The sequence below is a fragment of the Podarcis gaigeae genome (genome assembly GCF_964106915.1).
Source record: "Podarcis gaigeae genome assembly, chromosome: 11".
Classification (NCBI taxonomy): domain Eukaryota; kingdom Metazoa; phylum Chordata; class Lepidosauria; order Squamata; family Lacertidae; genus Podarcis; species Podarcis gaigeae.
This window is the reverse complement of record NC_139687.1, coordinates 46,063,528-46,078,507: the sequence shown is the minus strand read 5'-3', so window position 1 is coordinate 46,078,507 and position 14,980 is coordinate 46,063,528. Positions and strand designations below refer to the sequence as shown.

At 45.4% G+C, this 14,980-nt stretch overlaps 1 protein-coding gene across 1 annotated transcript in view; it reads right to left on the bottom strand.

Annotated features, from left to right (window-relative positions):
• Window positions 1-14,980, bottom strand: part of C6 (complement C6) — a 57,517-nt gene that overhangs the window by 4,154 nt on the left and 38,383 nt on the right. Inside the window, exons 24-35 of the mRNA XM_083703794.1 lie at window positions 14,772-14,910; window positions 14,149-14,349; window positions 13,175-13,415; window positions 12,211-12,336; window positions 10,900-11,066; window positions 10,264-10,489; window positions 7,439-7,610; window positions 6,654-6,765; window positions 5,389-5,521; window positions 4,599-4,790; window positions 4,099-4,189; window positions 1,925-2,166 (exon numbers count right to left, since the gene is read on the bottom strand). Coding sequence (XP_083559920.1) covers window positions 1,925-2,166; window positions 4,099-4,189; window positions 4,599-4,790; window positions 5,389-5,521; window positions 6,654-6,765; window positions 7,439-7,610; window positions 10,264-10,489; window positions 10,900-11,066; window positions 12,211-12,336; window positions 13,175-13,415; window positions 14,149-14,349; window positions 14,772-14,910 — 2,042 coding nt within the window. The remainder of the gene's footprint in view (window positions 1-1,924; window positions 2,167-4,098; window positions 4,190-4,598; window positions 4,791-5,388; window positions 5,522-6,653; window positions 6,766-7,438; window positions 7,611-10,263; window positions 10,490-10,899; window positions 11,067-12,210; window positions 12,337-13,174; window positions 13,416-14,148; window positions 14,350-14,771; window positions 14,911-14,980) is intronic.

Sequence of the window (14,980 nt, the reverse complement as noted above, 5' to 3'; positions counted from 1 at the left end):
ACCACCCTCTGTAAAGACTTTCTGTCTGTGGCTGTCAAGCCAACATATCACACTGTGATACAATATGAGAGAACACTTTCTATTGTGGCCGGTAGAAGGGTGGTGCTGTGGTCTTCTAAACCACTGAGCCTAGGGATTGCCGATCGGAAGGTCGCAGTTCAAATCCCCACGACGGGGTGAGCTCCCTTTGCTATGTCCCAGTTCCTGCCAACCTAGCAGTTCAAAAGCACGTCCAAGTGCAAGTAGATAAATGGGTACCGCTCCGGCGGGAAGGTAAACGGCATTTCCGTGCATTGCTCTGGTTCACCAGAAGCAGCTTAGTCATGCTGGCCACATGACCCGGAAGCTGAACACCGGCTCCCTCGGCCAGTAAAGCAAGATGAGCGCCGCAACCCCAGAGTCATCCGCGACTGGACCTAATGGTCAGGGGTCCCTTTACCTTTTTAGAAGGAGGTCATCAACTGTTGTCCAAGACCCTGAGAAAATGTTTCGCAAGACCCTGAGAAAATGGAGTCTCTGTTGGGCCTTCCTAACCATCTGAGTTATATTGTTTTTCCAGGTGAGGTTTTCATTAAGGTAAACTTCCAGGAATTTAAAGGAAGAGAGTCATAGGGGGACTCACAGCCCCATATGGGGATTAATATATCCCATATATCCCATAGCAAATGGCAGAGAGGCAAGGAGTGGGCCTGCAGCAATTAGTCCCACTCTGACAACACATGCTCCTTCCCAGATTCTCGAGTTTACTGCACAAACGTCTGCAGGGAGTAGGCTTCACATGTGCAGTTGCCTAACCAGAGGCAACCTCAGATTCTACAACTCTAATTGTTCAGGGTTCCAAACTCACGGTTGGTAATCCAGGATTGTGGACAAACCACAGCTTGTAGGAACTGGATACAAAGGCAAACTTTAAGTTGCAAGCTAATTTGACCAAACAGCAACAGGAAAATTAGTGTCATTGTGATAATCAATTAATACAATTAATCATTACTATATGTGTGCTTGTGTTACACACACATACATACACACTGTGATTGCTTGGATTTATATTCTGACCAGTCATGGATTTACGTATAAGCTAAACAAGCATCACTCTCTTGGCCACCCCCCCAAAAAAAATTTAAAGGAAAAAACACCTGGATATACTTTTCCAAAATATAAGATAAAAAACAAATAAAATGAAACCTACATACAGCAACAGTGTTTTGTGTTGTGCAGGCTCCTATTTGTTATGTGCAAATGGCTTTAGATACCTATTAGGTCCATAAATTACCATGTAGCATATATTCAACACAAAAAACAGTGACAATTTGTTGTTGACAAAGGACAGCTGGACATATAAAGGGCCTCATTACCCCCAGTAGCTTAAAGGTAAAGGTAAAGGTACCCCTGCCCGTACGGGCCAGTCTTGACAGACTCTGGGGTTGTGCGCCCATCTCACTCAAGAGGCCAGGGGCCAGCGCTGTCCGGAGACACTTCCGGGTCACGTGGCCAGCGTGACATCGCTGCTCTGGTGAGCCAGAGCCGCACACGGAAACGCCGTTTACCTTCCCGCTGGTAAGCGGTCCCTATTTATCTACTTGCACCCGGAGGTGCTTTCGAACTGCTAGGTTGGCAGGCGCTGGGACCGAGCAGCGGGAGCGCACCCCGCCGCAGGGATTTGAACCGCCAACCTTTCGATCGGCAAGTCCTAGGCGCTGAGGCTTTAACCCACAGCGCCACCTGCGTCCCACCCCCAGTAGCTTAACCCTCATCAAACCTAAATCCAGCCCTGATTCTGGTGATAGAAGCATGCATCTACAGAATTTCATAATTTGTGTATTAGCTGAAATTGTATATTTTCTCTTAACACTTAACTGTCTCTTTCCAACATGCCTTTCATTTTACATTTTAAAAGTTCATCCTTCCAGGTCAAGAAACTTACCTGAGCATGTTTCCCAGTCATAACACACATCATATCCACAAGGTTCTTTCTTTGTGCTGTTTACTGAAAAGCTTGCCCTCTCGATGGCCCAGTTCAAAGGCGTGTCATGGCGGCAGGGTCCAGAATGGAGAAAATGGAACTGTTCGGAGCCATTGCACCTTTCAGCCAGATACTGGCAGCTCGGTTTTGTAAGGACTTGTTCAGATGCCCCATCCAGCACACAGATCTCTTCAGAGTAGAGACTGTTAAGAGATAAGGGTGAGGACTGGGAGACAATATGGTCCCACCATTTGTTGCTTGCTTTTCTGAAGTGGCCTTTTAATAGACTAATGCATCCCCAGAACACCTGATCTTCCTTTGCTGCTTTAAAAAAAATTACATTGAAAAGAGCAGTACACAGACTTTTCACAGCTATTCCAGAGTTCAAGAGATGCCAAGGACTTTGCTACTTTGTATATGCACTTGTGTTGGGCTCCAATTTATGCCCTTAATCCAGGGGTCAGTAGACTTTTTCAGCAGGGGTCAGGTGCACTGTCCCTCAGACCTTGTGGAGGGCCGAACTATATATTTTTTTGGGGGTGGGAATGAATGAATTCCTATGCCCCACAAATAACCCAGAGATGCATTTTAAATAAAAGCACACATTCTATTCATGTAAAAACACACTGATTCCTGGACCGTCTGTGGGCCGGATTGAGAAGGCGATTGGGCCAGATCCGGCCCCTGGGCCTTAGTTTGCCTACCCATGCCTTAATCTAGCATTAGGACAAAATTAAGTCATCATTACTCTTGACAAGTGCATTCATCTTACACATCTCACAATTACACAATAATTATTGTATTTTAATATTTTGTTGGCAGCCACCCAGAGTGGCTGGGGAAACCCAGCCAGATGGGCAGGGTATAAAATAATTACTATTACTGTTGTTGTTGTTGTTGTTTTACACTGGATAGAAATGCATCTCCCTTCACAACCATCTAGTTCTCCATAAAGTCCTTATTTAAGCATGAGATTGCAGGTATTGGGAATTTTAGAGTCCTCCAGAAAGTTGATGTACAATTATGCCTGCATAGATCACTGAGCTCCAGGCTCCCCCACCCTCCTGTTCCACTTGTTCTGATCTTACCTTTAACATCAGTTTACGGCCACCATAAAGAGGAGTCAGGACTTTGAAGGGAATCATTAAAATATTTATTTATTTTATTTATTATATTCGTATACTGCCCTTCATCCATAGATCTCATTTGAAATACAGTGTGTGTGTGTGTGTGTGTGTGTGTGTGTGTGTGTGTGTGCGTGCTGGTGGTTTACCCTGGACAAACCCTTTTGAACAATGGCATCAACACTTTAACAGAGGTCGCCAGTGTGGTGATCACGTGCCCACAAGTGCCCACCGTGGCCTTCCCTGATGCCCGCAGGGTCCCCTCTCTATATTGAAATTTGATCTGAAAGAATAAGTCTATTGTAGGCCAAGAGAACAGGTAGCAGTGTGTGTGCTTGGTTGCAGTTTTGCAGCCCATGAAAGTTTCACAGGTTTGCAATGTGCCCACAGGCCCCAAAAGGTAAAAGGCTGACAACCTCTTCTTTAGAACAACAGCATCAACACATTTACTCCGTTTCCTTTGGCATTTTGACATCAGGTTGTTGTTTCAGAGAGCTTTGAGACCTCCCAGAATCTGAGATGGTTTTTCCTCCTGGCTGTTTTTCTTTGTGAAGCATCTTCTGCCAAATTGCTTTGTCACTTTTCTTCTTCTTGCTGTTGGTTTTACCTGATTGCTGCTGTCTAATTTGATTAGGTCCAGTTGATTAATTTTTTAAAATACTATTAAGCTTTGGTTATGGTGTGTGTGTTTCTTTATTTAGGGCTATGCAAAATTTGCTGGACCCAAAAGGTAGGATATGAATGTATGTATTAACAAATAAATATGGGTGCACAAAGGATGGAGGGAAGACAAGCTGCAGGACACCCCTATTCTTATCACCAAATAAGCTTTGACACAGATCATAATCTGTGAGGCAGAATGCACAACATCAGATGTGTATTATGTGGTCCACCAGGAACGCAACACCCCTCCTGTTTTTGCTGTCCTACAACTACAGGAAGATTGCTGAGCAACCGTCAGGCCACAAGACCAGGTTTATGGTCAGAATTAACTTCATCAGGCTTACTTACTCACAGTCCTCCTCAGCAGATATACAAATGCACTGAGACTCCACCTCTTTTTGTCCAAGTGGACAATTCCCTCTTGAATTCATCTGCCCATCTGAAGAAAAAGAATTAAGCAAGCATCACATATTGGCAGTTCACAGCTACAGGCTTCATGGTGGACCGCCAAGTAGGTGAGCAAAGTTTCATTATCCTAACTAGTCTGGAAGAAGAACAGAAGTTCTGGACAACCCACAGCCCTGGACAACCCACAGCCCACCAACCCTGTATCATTGCCTATTGGAGGTTTGAAAGCCCATTGGGTCCCAGCTGGCTAGCAAGCCAAATTGAATGAGCCCTGAGTGGGACACCATATCCTGGCTGGCAGACAGTATTTGATTTATCGTCTCACAGTTTGTGCATGTTTGATAGAGAGCCAGTGGTTGTCCCCTGCTAAGCCTTCAGCACAGGGTGAGGAAAATACATTAAATGGTGAATACATGAGAAGCAGAAACTGGCATTGGTACCTTCCTTGCAAGTAAGTGATATCAAAACAGGAGGTGTCCATGACAGATCAGCCCCACAGGTGTACTTCTTTTGGCCAGTAACAACACGACCACCTGGGCAACTCAGGTGGATGATGTCCCCAATCCGGTACTGGAATTTAAATGGGGTGATTCTGATATCATCGGAGATGGGTGGTCTGGAACAAGTCGACACTGGAGTTTAAGAGATAAATTTGGATGTCTGAATGAATAAGTTGATCATTGGATGAAGGGTGGTGGGAGGTAGGAAACATCCCACTTCCTGAAAATGTTATGGGAGAACTCGGATAAATGTTGCACCCAATGCTCTTAAGTGTGTGTGTGTGTGTGTGTGTGTGTGTGTGTGTGTGTGTGTGTTTGTGTGTCTGTGTGTGGAATACACTTCTGCCTACACAATGGGACTTCACATTCCTCTGTGCCCCAAAATCTGCTCTGCAGTGGGGGGGGGGGGCAGCCTCTAGATCAGATTTTGGATGTGCATGAGAAGCTGCCGGTGGTGGAGAGGAGGAATGTGAAAAGCCATTGTCTGAGTCCGTTTCCACAATGTTAGATTCTGCCCATAGATGATAAGAAGCTTCACTTCTATTCTTTACACCAGAGACAGGGAATCTGTGGTCCTCTATTAGATGCTGGTGGCCTGTAATTCCCATCACATCTGCCCATTGGCTATGCTGGCTGGGGCAGATGGGAGTTGTGGAGTCCCAAAGAACATCTGGAAAGCCACGGGTTCCCCATCCCCACTTTCCACCCAAGCTATTCTGCTGCTTCTTACATTGGCACTCGACTGTGTGTTGATTCCATGTTTTGTCTGGCAGGCACCTGAGGAACTGGTACCCAACAAGGTTATAGCCACTCAGGCAGATGACTTCTGCTTCTTCTCCAATGGAATAGTGTGGTTTCTCATTCTGCAATCAGGGTAAGAACAAGCCATGAAGTGGGTGATTCACTGGCTAAATGACAAAAACTAAATGACCCTGAGGTCTAGTGTTGGGGGGGGGGGGGAGAGAGGTAATAACACTTAATTAAGTATAACATGCAGCTCCTTCCTAAGCAGCAATGAGAAGATTAGGAGCAAAACTGGGTTGTCGCACACACCTCCTGGGGAAGGACAACACACTACCATAAGAGGCAGTGATGGCCACAAACCAGAATGGTTTCCAAAGTGTATTGGCCAAATTCATGGAGGTTATGGCTATCAGTGATTGCTCTGCTCTGCTTCCATGATTGGAGACAGCAAGTCTTCTGAATACGGGTTGCTGTAAACCACAGGTTGGGCAGGGAAAGAGTGCTTTTGTGCTTGGGTCCTGTTAGTGGGTTTCCAACAGGTATCTGGGGGGGACCAAGGTGGGAACAAGATGCTGAACTAGGTGGGCCATTGGCCTCATCCAGCATGTTCTTGCATTCTTAATACAGGTCTTTTTAAATTGTGCCATGTTGCTACTGAATGGTCTCTCCATCTTTGGTTCTGGTGAACGTCTAACTAGTTCTGGCACATTTTAGTCTGTAAAGGTAAAGGAGGTAAAGGGACCCCTGATCTTTAGGTTCAGTCATGGCCGACTCTGGGGTTGTGGAGCTCATCTCGCTTTATTGGCCGAGGGAGCCAGCGTACAGCTTCCAGGTCATGTGGCCAGCATGACCAAGCTGCTTCTGATGAACCAGAGCAGCGCACGGAAACACTGTTTACCTTCCCGCCAGAGTGGTACCTATTTATCTACTTGCACTTTGACGTGCTTTCAAACTGCTAGGTTGGCACGAGCAGGGAACGAGCAATGGGAGCTCACCCCGTCGTGGGGATTCGAACTGCCGACCTTCTGATTGGCAAGTCCCAGGCTCTGTGGTTTAACCCACAGCGCCCCCCTTGTCCCTATTTTAGTCTGTACATGCTCACAAAACCATTTCAAAAAGGCGATTCTCATGAACATAAATTGGCGTTCCAGGATTAGTGCCCTGAGCCAAAGCCTTCTGCCAGATGGTTTGAGACACCCCCCCCCCCAAAAAAAAACCCCTTTCTGTTGCAGTTTGTGAAATGTTCCTCACCCTGATGAATCCATTTTCTGGAGGTACTGGAGTCAGGCATCCCAAGTCTTGTTCAGGTTGATACATATCTACTTCTCTTACGGCTTCATCGTCATTTATGCAAGGAGCCCCTCTGAAAATGCATGAGTTAAGAGCTTATTAAACAAACAAGAGTGATAGAAAAGACATTACAGCCTTAGAGTGCAGTAAAGCTGTCACCCCTCTCCACATCAGCATGGCTTCATTAGTGTCAGATTCGTTTCTGTTTGTGTACACACCAGGTGGTGTTAACCGAGTGGGGGCATCCATGGAGAAGATCCTAGGTCCAGCTCCCAGCATCTCTAGGTACAGCTGGGAAAGACCCTTGTCTGAAACCTTGGAGAGCCACCTCTAGTCAGCGCCTTCCCCAACCAGATATTTTGGACTACAACTCCCATCATCTATTACCATACTGGAGCTGGTAAGCATTGCAGCCCCGAAATCTGGAGGACTAGAGAGACCAGTGGCTTGACTTGGTATAAGAAAACTTCCTGCATTCCTTCCCACCTCCTCCAGATTCGGGGAGGGCTCCAAAATGCTAGTGCCAGCACTATTTGGGTTGCAATCACATGGTGACCTTGAAAGGGGACTTCTTTGTTTTTATCCAGTGCACATTCACTCCCTCTGGTGCACTCACTTGTCTTTATCACTCAGCACTGCAGGGTCAGGGGATGGGGCAAACTTTAGGGTACAGTAAGATATGTAGCTTGAATTTGAGCAAAGGACTCTGTGCACTGGTGGCACTGTACGGATGATGTGATTCTTACTTGTCTTCAAACAGTGAAATGTAGCAGTCTTCCTCTCCTTCTCCATCACCTTCACAAGGTTTTCCTCCACTTGTGGGCGGGGGGTTGTTGCACAACCGAGTCCTCCTCCTCTTGAAAGATGCATCACATGAACTCCAGGCAGACCAGCAGCTCCAGAAGCCATCTACTGCAACTAGCATTCAACACAATAAGGTGCAGATGTGAGCTCATCTAAAGACCACTGGTATCAACAGAAAGCCTGTTGCCAAACTCAGTGGCTGCATCCATATTTAATAATCCCAGTTTCCTGCTTTATGGTTTAGTGCGAACAGGCAGAAGTGTACTCTCACATTGCCTGATCACCCCAGCTTCACTTCTCCCCTGGTGTGAGCAGAATAAGCAAACCCTAACAGGCCACTAAGGGATGCGGGTGGCGCTGTGGGTTAAATCACAGAGCCTAGGACTTGCCAATCAGAAGGTCAGCGGTTCGAATCCCCGCGACGGGGTGAGCTCCTGTTGCTCGGTCCCTGCTCCTGACAACCTAGCAGTTTGAAAGCACGTCAAAGTGCAAGTAGATAAATAGGTACCACTCTGGCGGTAAGGTAAACGGAGTTTCCATGCTCTGCTCTGGTTCGCCAGAAATGGCTTAGTCATGCTGGCCACATGACCCGGAAGCTGTATGCCGGCTCCCTCGGCCAATAGAGCGAGATGAGCGCCGCAACCGCAGAGTCGGTCACGACTGGACCTAATGGTCAGGAGTCCCTTTACCTTTACTTTAACAGGCCAGTAACACCAGCCAACTTCAAGAGATGACTTGCTGGTTGTGACTTCTTAGGGAGGAACAAATCCTGATCTCTGGTTCAGATGCAATGGGACACCAAGGCCTCTTGGATGGTTTGCCCTGCTCATGCCAGGGGAGGAGGAAAGCCTTAGACACTGGACAAATTGCAGAAGCACAGAGCTCATTCCCAGTAAGCCATGATAAGCAGAAAGTCTGGCTTATTGTTCTGGAAAGCCAGTGTGGAGACCAGGTTCAAATCCCCCAAGGTCGTTGCCTCTCAACCTAACCTACAACATGAGGGAGGGATGAAGCATGTACCTTGAGCTCCTTGGAGAAAAGGTTGCGGATCAGTGGAGTAAATGCTTTGCATGCAAATTATCCCCACTTCAGTCCCAGGCATCTCCAAGCAGGAGAGACCTCTTTTATGAAACTCTGGAGAACTGTTGCCAGACATTGTAAACATTGCTGAGTTAGGTCTGGCTTAGCATAAGGCAGATTCCTATGTCTCAATGCAGCAACTGAGCTCTCTCTCTCTCTCTCTCTCTCTCTCTCTCTCAGTACACCTTTTGTAATAATGTTGTCTCACCCCTTTCTAAAACCATCAAAAACAGTTCCACAGCCAATTCCATGATTCATTCATTCAACCAATCTGTATATTAGTCATCCGACAACAAGTGTTCTCAAGGCGACATGGCGCACGAAAACAGATTTTTTAAAAGATCACGGTCCCATTAGAACAATGATTGATAATGCAACTCTATAAACAAAGTGAGCACTTCAAAGCTGAGAACTATAGAGTGACAGACAGCATGTTTGCCTTGAGCCAAGTGTAATCAGGAGCAGAAAACCTAACAAAATAATAATTCTCAGCCTTTCCATTGTCGCTCTTCTTTTCTACTCCATGGCCCCATTAGCAGGTCAGATATAACCGACTATGCAGGCACAACAAGGACTCAGCTATAAAGGTGCAAAGAAAACACTTTAATAGTGTTGTAAAGTGCATTGTACAAATGGGACACTAGATGGCGATGGTGAGCTATGGCAAATTCAATATATTTATCTTTTTTTAAAAAAAAAAAGCGTTTTTACGTTTTTTATATGTGTCTAGATTCCACTCAAGAAGCTCCTTGGGCAGCAATATTTTTTATGGCTATCTACAAAGTCATTTTTTGTGTGGGGGGGGGGCGAGTTTCCAGGATCCCTTGCAACACTGGGTTTTAGATGGCAACCTCTTTCATTGTGTACAGCTGTTGTCCCTGTGGCAATCACACAGGGTCCCCAGACGTTTCACCATCTATTGATCCCTGTGCCACCACTTTATTTCTCACTGCCACCACCCAGGCCCTACCTGGTACAATACTGAGTCCAGTCAGGGTTAAATTGGAACATAAACTTATGTTTATTTATTGCAGTTTAACAAGTGTGTGATTTAATAAATGATATTGGTCAATTACAATCATGGGGTGCCTATCCAGACCTATAACTTCCGCTACTTGCTCTCACTCACTAAACCACCTCTCAGATATTTACTTGTCTTCCTAGCCCCTAACTATTCCTAACTCAGCTTATTTCACTACACTACCCACAAACTGTATCCCAATTCACTCCCACTCCAACCAACCACCCAACTCCCAACAAACTCCCCCCTTTGCCCCTCCCAGAGCTGGTTTTATAGTCCCTCTGACTCCACCCCCTGGGTTCTGATTGGGTAACCTGTTTAACTATTTCACCTCCAGCACTCTCATATGTTAACGTCACAGTTCCCCTGCCCCCAAGATAGCACTTGTCACAGGACTCCAGGAAACACCCCAGAGGCTGTGTCCTGCAGCTACATGGGGCAGCAAAAAAAGTTGCTGGCCAACCATTCTGATATGTTCACTCTTACTTTCACCAGCTTGTGTCTCAACCATTTAGCACTAGCACCAACATTCCAGGTGAGACTGCTGCAGTGCATTGTACCTGGAACTGCCTTTGAAGACCCTATGATTACTTCACTCAGTACAAAATGTAGCAGATGGGTAGCCGAGGCTCAAATGGTACAAGGCACCATATGCATGCTGAATACCTGACTGGTAGTCTGGGGCTCGTATCTCACAGTTATCACCGTAAGTTCCAGCTTTGCAGATACACAGGCATTCGGTCCCAGATAAAACAGGGTGACCATTGTTGGGGCATGGGGCACATCGGCATGGATCATATTTCTCCATATATTCTGAAAAAGCCTTCCTGAGATTCCTGCGTTTGGTCACAGCACATGGGAAGTTCTTCACCAAATCCAAAATGGGGGTCACCTAAGAAGGAATTATGCAGAGTTTCTCAAATGTTGTCATGGTGAAATCCCCTAGGCCTTGTTTGGTCCTACTCTATACAACCATGAAAAAACAAATATTTCTCTTGTGTTTTCTGCTTTTTCTGTACAAGGGCAGTTGAATTACAGAATCATGTCACTGGAAGAGGTGTCTAGTCCTATTGCCTGTTCAGAGGAAGACCAGCCAGGTGCCCCAGCATAGATTAAATGAAATGGGAGGAATCAGGACTTGCACAGACAAGGAACAATTTTACATAAATCAGCACATATGCAAATGGAAAAAAATAATAATCCTCACTTCTTCTTTTTCGTCTAGGAGAAGTGAGCATCTTACCATCAGAGTAAGACCTGTTTTCCTTGTATCTACTCTTTATTTTGCTTTCTATCTCTTACCTCAAAGTCAACCACCACTGGGTTTTCCTTGGTTGATTCCATCCAGTTGGTAAAGATAGTTTGTCCCGGGAAAGACCCTTTTTTCTCCCAGCCTAGCGCTGCAGCATACTGTGCCCTTCCACCCTTGACCAAGGAAATAGACCGTTCAGATGACTTCAGCATGGAACCTAAGATGGATATGAAATCAGCAAATGCAACACACACACACACACACACACACACACACACACACAGTATGGTGATGAGGAAAGGTCATGAACTGGAAGTTCCAGCTGCCAACTGGGGGTGACAACTGGAGGTGCCTTACTTCCTATACCCTTCTTGGTCTGGGTTTTGAACCAGTCAGTTAGAGGAGGATCCATAATGGAAGACTGGCCTCTCAGCTACAGTACTGACTTGAGTGATGTCAGCTGACCCCACAGCCAGAAAGTGATCAGCTGACTCCGCAAACCATTGAAGGGGGACCAATACCTATTCCACCCTCCCTCCCTCCCTCCCTCCCTCCCTCCCTTTCTGTCTCGTCTGAGCAACTTGTTCCAATGGCTAGTAACTGTCCTAGCTCCCACTGGATGCAGAACTCGAACTTGGATTACTTTTTCATCCAAAAACTTTGATGTTAATTGTTAGTGTTTTGAATTTTATTCTGTTATTTTCTTCCTTAGTGGGTCATGCAAACCACTATTCTGAATAATGTTTTTCATAGGGTAAAGGGGCACTGGGGGCAATATTATAGAACCAAGTGTGGGAGGCAGCCTGCAAAAGTTTAGATACTGGTCAGACCTGGCCAGTGGTAACCACTGTGGTGTCTTTCGGACTACACTTCCCAACAATTGTGACCATTTGGTCACACTGCCCAAGGTTGAATTTCAACAGCTCCTAGAGGGCACCACATTGACTACCCTTGGACTAGTGTCTTGGGAATCTTGAATGCAGAATATGGGGAGCCCTACATGCGGGTGGCGCTGTGGGTTAAACCACAGAGCCTAGGACTTGCTGATCAGAAGGTCGGCGGTTTGAATCCCGTGAGCTCCTGTTGCTCGGTCCCTGCTCCTGCCAACCTAGCAGTTCGAAAGCACGTCAAAGTGCAAGTAGATAAATAGGTACCGCTCCGGCGGGAAGGTAAACGCCGTTTCCGTGTGCTGCTCTGCTTTGCCAGAAGTGGCTTAGTCATGCTGGCCACATGACCTGGAAGCTGTACGCCGGCTCCCTTGGCCAGTAAAGCGAGATGAGTGCCGTAACCCCAGAGTCGGCCACAACTGGACCTAATGGTCAGGGGTCCCTTTACCTTTACCTTTAGGGTAGGATAGCTACCTTCATAGCTCTCGGTCATTTTACTTCTGACGCAATCATAATGAATATCTGTTTTCTTAATGAAGAAAAAATAGGTTCTTGTCGTTTCTGTTCGCACACAGCCTTCCATTTGTTGCTGGGTTAAACCTAGACACCATTCAACAGCAGAAATAGCAAATGACATTTCACAAAGGAGAACTGAAAATCCACGATATCAAGCACAATGGCACCTGATCCTTGAAAGTGGTGGTTGTCAGGCTGCGGCCAGCAGCTCACACTCAAACCACAAGGCACGTTTGAAATATTCTTCCACTATGAAAACGTCACGTTTTTCTTTCTTTCCCCTTTTCAAGAGGAAGATCCAGTATCTCATGGCTGTGCAGGAAATTTAGCTTTCCCATTGTTCTAATTTAGCTTCCCTGCTAAAGCTAAGAAGGTTTGGAAGAAACAGCTCTATGGCTTTAACCCATTTCTTGCCAAAATTCCTTTCCTTTATATCCATTTTTCTCTCCCCCTCCCTCATTTGAGTGTGGTTGGAGGAAAAGCAGTATCTTACCCTTTTCCAATACAGTCATACCTCGGGTTAAATATGCTTCAGGTTGAGCGTTTTCAGGTTACGCTCCGCGGCAACCCGGAAGTAACAGAACACGTTACTTCCGGGTTTCACCACTTGCGCATGCGCAGACGCTCGAAATGACATCATGTGCATGCACAGAAGCAGCGAAACATGACCCACGCATGCGCAGACGCACAGTCATTGTTATGTTCTGCTCAGGATGCGAACGGGGCTCCGGAACGGATCCCATTCGCATCCAGAGGTACCACTGTACACGATGAAAAGCACCCCATCCCACTTCACTTCCAAGCAAATTCCACAAACCCAAGGTAGAGAAATGTTCCCAGACTCATGTTTCCCCATTCCTTTCTCTGTTCCTTGAAAAAGTACCAATTATTGTCTCACGATTATTGTCTCAGATAGGCATACCTGAATTTTTTGTCTGCTCTTCACTGTACTGGTAAAGAAGGTCATATTTGCCTCCCATTGAGCCAGATTTGTAGTAATGAGTCCCAAAGTCATCAAATATCCGGCTGTAAAGGGCATAGTTGTATTCCAGAGGCAGGCTGTTGAGGGCTTGTAAAAACACTCCAGAGAGGTGCAAGTCTGACTGTTTCACTGTGAAATTCGACACAGCAATAACCTTATGGACCCTAATGAAGTTGGAATTCTTGGAAATGGAAAAAGATTGATCATGATGAGAATTATTATGTTGTCTCTCCTCCACCCCTCTGCCCTGGCCTTAAAAACAACAACCCTATTTATCCTCTTTGGCCTATACAATGAACAGCTTGGTTGAGGTTGAGAAACCGGTGGCCCTCTAGATGTTTGCTGGACCCCAACTCCCAACAGCCATGCTGTCTGGGGATGATGAGAATTGTAGTCCAAAACCTCTGTAGGTCACCAGGTTGGCAAAGGCTGTCTAGCACGGAGCTTCCATTTATCTGTGAAATCGTCATACACCATATATGCTCACCAGACTGCTTTGATCTGCAGAACTGGAACTGTTATAGGTGCCACATAATAGTCATTCCACACTTGCAAGAAATCAGGCTTTACATGTGGCAGTCCCTCCCTGCCACATCAAGCAGGCAACTTTACACTTTTAGGTGCCACCTAAAAGCATTTTTGTTTAGGCAAACCTATGCAGATATGTAAAATATTTGCATGTGTTTAAATCTGTGTTTATCTTATCACTGATTTCAATTATTTTTTGACCGTTTTAAATACCTGTTTTTAACTGTCTTTACCAGTAATTTTATTGTTTTACTCTTTTCATAAACCACGCTGAGAGTTGTTGTTTTTTAAAACAATTGAGCAGTGTATACCTTTTATTTAAAAAGCAAACAGACAGACAATGAATAAACAGGAAGCAGCCTACACAAAGGGCTACACATTCTCACCATTTTGTGGGATGATTTGATGGCTTCGTGGAAGGAACTCGATGCCGTAGTTTCTGTGTTTGACGTTGACCCCCATAAATACGGGATTCCCCAATTATCTTTCCCGTGTCCCCTGAAATACTGCATATTGCTAGAAGAACATGCCAAGGATGTTAAATCTGTATAGTAATTTGTTTTCAGGTCATCTTCTTGATGCTTCACCTGTCAAGAGAGATCCACAGATTCATGTTTGGGTTGGAGAAGAACAATGGAAATAAAAGCCTCTGGTGTACAGCCAAGTGAAATAAATGTGTTGCTTTGCCAAATTGCTTTAAATATAAACTATGTGATAAGTTACTTTTAAAAAAGCCATTGTTTACAAAAGAAAAGAAAATGAACATGGATTTCAAAGAAAAAAAAATATTATGAATTGGTGCTGTTCAGAATTTTATACCGTTCATACAGAATTTGACTTCACCCCTGGAGGCGTACTGTCTCACAAGACAGACAGATGCCAACAACAAGAAGTCTACAGAATTTTGGACAATTTTATATACAAGTGCTAGTATAGCACAGAGGTGAAGAGATTGAAGGCTCGCTGGCCACCTTAGTTGCTAGTCCTACAGAAGGCCTTGCCAAGCCACCTGAAAGTGGACAGACTCAAGGTTTGCAGGGACACGAAATGTGCTCCTTTTGTCTTCACTCTTCAGAAGGACGCAGCTCCCGCCATAGAAAGAAAAATCCAGGACTTCACCTCGGCTCTCTCCTGCCAGAATATGGTATCTAGAATGAAAGATAGATTAAGCAAAGTTGTAATTGAGCAAATAAAGATTAGATTACCTTTAAATGATAG